General features: G+C 31.4%; 1 protein-coding gene across 1 annotated transcript; it reads right to left on the reverse strand.

Moving 5' to 3' along the window:
* On the reverse strand, positions 846–1,682 carry LOC109820645 (replication protein A 70 kDa DNA-binding subunit B-like). Its single transcript, XM_020386823.1, has 4 exons — positions 1,674–1,682; positions 1,435–1,592; positions 1,249–1,375; positions 846–1,153 (listed from the first exon to the last, which is right to left on the reverse strand). The coding sequence occupies exons 2-4, from the start codon at positions 1,587–1,589 to the stop codon at positions 872–874; spliced, it is 564 nt and encodes a 187-aa protein (XP_020242412.1). The 5' UTR covers positions 1,590–1,592; positions 1,674–1,682; the 3' UTR covers positions 846–871.

Consider the following 2,809-nt stretch of genomic DNA (forward strand, 5'->3'; position numbering starts at 1 on the left):
TATATATATATATATATATATATATATATATATATATTGAAAATTCATTTTGGAAAGCGGTTCTGATAAAAAAATCCAACACTCCTAAGTTGCATTCAAAACCGTCTACAATAACTCCTCCACATGTAGTTTCATATCCAGAGATAACTTCAGCAAACACGAGCACGATCATAATCATCATCATTCTCATTACAGGAGAAGCCATTTCTTTATCTTCCTCTCTCGTCGTTGTTCGCTTACTTGCTTTCTTGTTTGGGTATTTATAGCGGCTTATCGAGTAGCAAGGTGATTGTTTGCTTAGCCTGACACTGTTAGATTAATTTTAGTATAACTAGTATACCGTACGTGCGTTGCACGTGATGCATATTAAGAAACTGCATGAGTTTAAATATTTGTACACCAAGTAATTTTTACTCACCAAATTATGATTCCCACATAAATATTTAAAACCTACTTTGTTAAAACTCAAAATTAACAAACGCCTGAATAAAATAACAAATCCAAATAAAAATGAAAGGAGAATTCTATTAAAAACTAAAAACATTAACACTACAGACTTAACGTCAAAGTTAAATGATACCACCACTTGACAAAAGCATGCAAGTAATAGATGACTGCAAAAATCAGTGAACCTCACATAAACTCATTGCAAATAACACCGAATCAAATTAGTTGTATATTCTTTACTATAAAAATAGAAAAATCTTATTGGAAAAGTGATCAATAAAGCTATTGCCAACTTGCAGGTTGATGGCTTCCCAATTGAAGAAAAAAGCAAATTACCAGAAAAATTTTCATTGTCAATATCCTCGACATAATAGTTTAAATAAACATAATTAAGCGTATTCATCATAATGCTATAAATGATGTATCACTTCTCACTTTCTATTTTAATATTTTTATTATTCATGAACTTTCTTTTGTTCATATCTTTTTTCAGGCTTGTCATACTCTTTCGCTTCAGTGAAATGTCCTTTGAATCTTCATCTTCATCACATTTTATTGGTTCGAAATTGTTTGGGCTGCATATTTCTTGAGCGGTTATTCTTCCTTCAATTCTTTTCTCTTCATCTTTCCTGTTCATTTTTACCAAGAAAAGATATTCTTTGTCGCAACAGCTCATCATTTTCTGGTACATAGGTGATAAGTGCTCCTGCATTATATTTATGGTCATTTTTCTATTTTAATAATTTACTAATTTTATGGAAAAAAGCTTTTATATATTTGAAATAAATAATGTTATATTACCTTTCCTTCTTCATCAAATGAATCTACATATTCTTCAGCTGAACAACCAGTTAGAAACCGAGCTTCATCGAAAAGTGTAACATATGCCTTGTCGATATGATCTTTAACTTCCAATCGCATAAGGTACCTTGATGTGAAAATTTAATGTTATTTTTATTTTTATTATAAATAAAATTTAAAACTTACTTTATTTCCCATTCCGCATCTTCAGTATTGCAATTGTTGCAGTTAGCTATGCTGTCTTCAACAAAAACCTTTCTTTGACAACTCTTGCATGCGGTGTAACAAGGTGATTCTGGATTGATTATTGCTGATATCTCCGCTTTAAAGTAGGAATACATATTCTAAAAAATAGCAATCAAGTTATAAATTCAAAATTTATTATTATTTATCTTGTTAATATCTTAACCAATATAATAAAATACCTGTTTTGTAGCTATATATATATATATATATATATATATATATATATATTGAAAATTCATTTTGGAAAGCGGTTCTGATCAAAAAATCCAACACTCCTAAGTTGCATTCAAAACCGTCTACAATAACTCCTCCACATGTAGTTTCATATCCAGAGATAACTTCAGCAAACACGAGCACGATCATAATCATCATCATTCTCATTACAGGGGAAGCCATTTCTTTATCTTCCTCTCTCGTCGTTGTTCGCTTACTTGCTTTCTTGTTTGGGTATTTATAGCGGCTTATCGAGTAGCAAGGTGATTGTTTGCTTAGCCTGACACTGTTAGATTAATTTTAGTATAATGATGAATCATTCTCCGGCTGTTGGAGACTGTTTGGCCTTCTGATTGGCCGGCTGGCTGCGAGTTTTTGTTTTGCTATCCTTGTTATGATTTTCTCTGCATCCGGCAAGTTTCGTAGTTTTATTACAGTTATGAGATTGAGATGTAATTAAGTACAGTAATAATTGAAGCCCTTTCTTGGCTTATGCACCTTTGGATACTTGTTCCTTTGTTCAAATGCTTAGTTTAATTGAAATTGGACCTTGCTTTCTACTAATGAGGCACTATTTGCTAATGAAGTAAGCAACATGACTAGCTTAGGTTAAGCGATTACGTTTTTAGGTAACATTGTTTTGGGTTAATTGCAGATTTATCCCTCAAATATTCAATAATTTTATAATGAGTTGAATAATGCAAATGACATTATATATGATGAGGTAATGAATTTGCTTAAAGCTTATGCTTTGGTCAGTTCTACTTTGAAATATTTTACATTGTTCTTATCACCCTTTATTCATTCATTCCTTTACGTTGTCTTCTATATGTCAAGTGTATGCACGCCAATAGACTATTGAAATTAACTATATCCACAGGGAAAAGCTTATGGAAAAAGAAGCAGGCTTGGGTTGTTTTTGGGGTTTCACCTCTGTACAGTTTTGTTATCTTTAAGTTAGCTCTACATAAATGAACACAAAACAATATAAATCCCTTATTCAACAGTTGTGAATAAAAATCAGACTTAAATTTATTAAGCAACAGTTGTGTTCTTACTTTTCAAAGAAGATGCACGGTGATCTTACTATGTCGCATTGATG

The sequence above is a fragment of the Asparagus officinalis genome, chromosome 8 (assembly GCF_001876935.1).
Source record: "Asparagus officinalis chromosome 8, Aspof.V1, whole genome shotgun sequence".
Classification (NCBI taxonomy): domain Eukaryota; kingdom Viridiplantae; phylum Streptophyta; class Magnoliopsida; order Asparagales; family Asparagaceae; genus Asparagus; species Asparagus officinalis.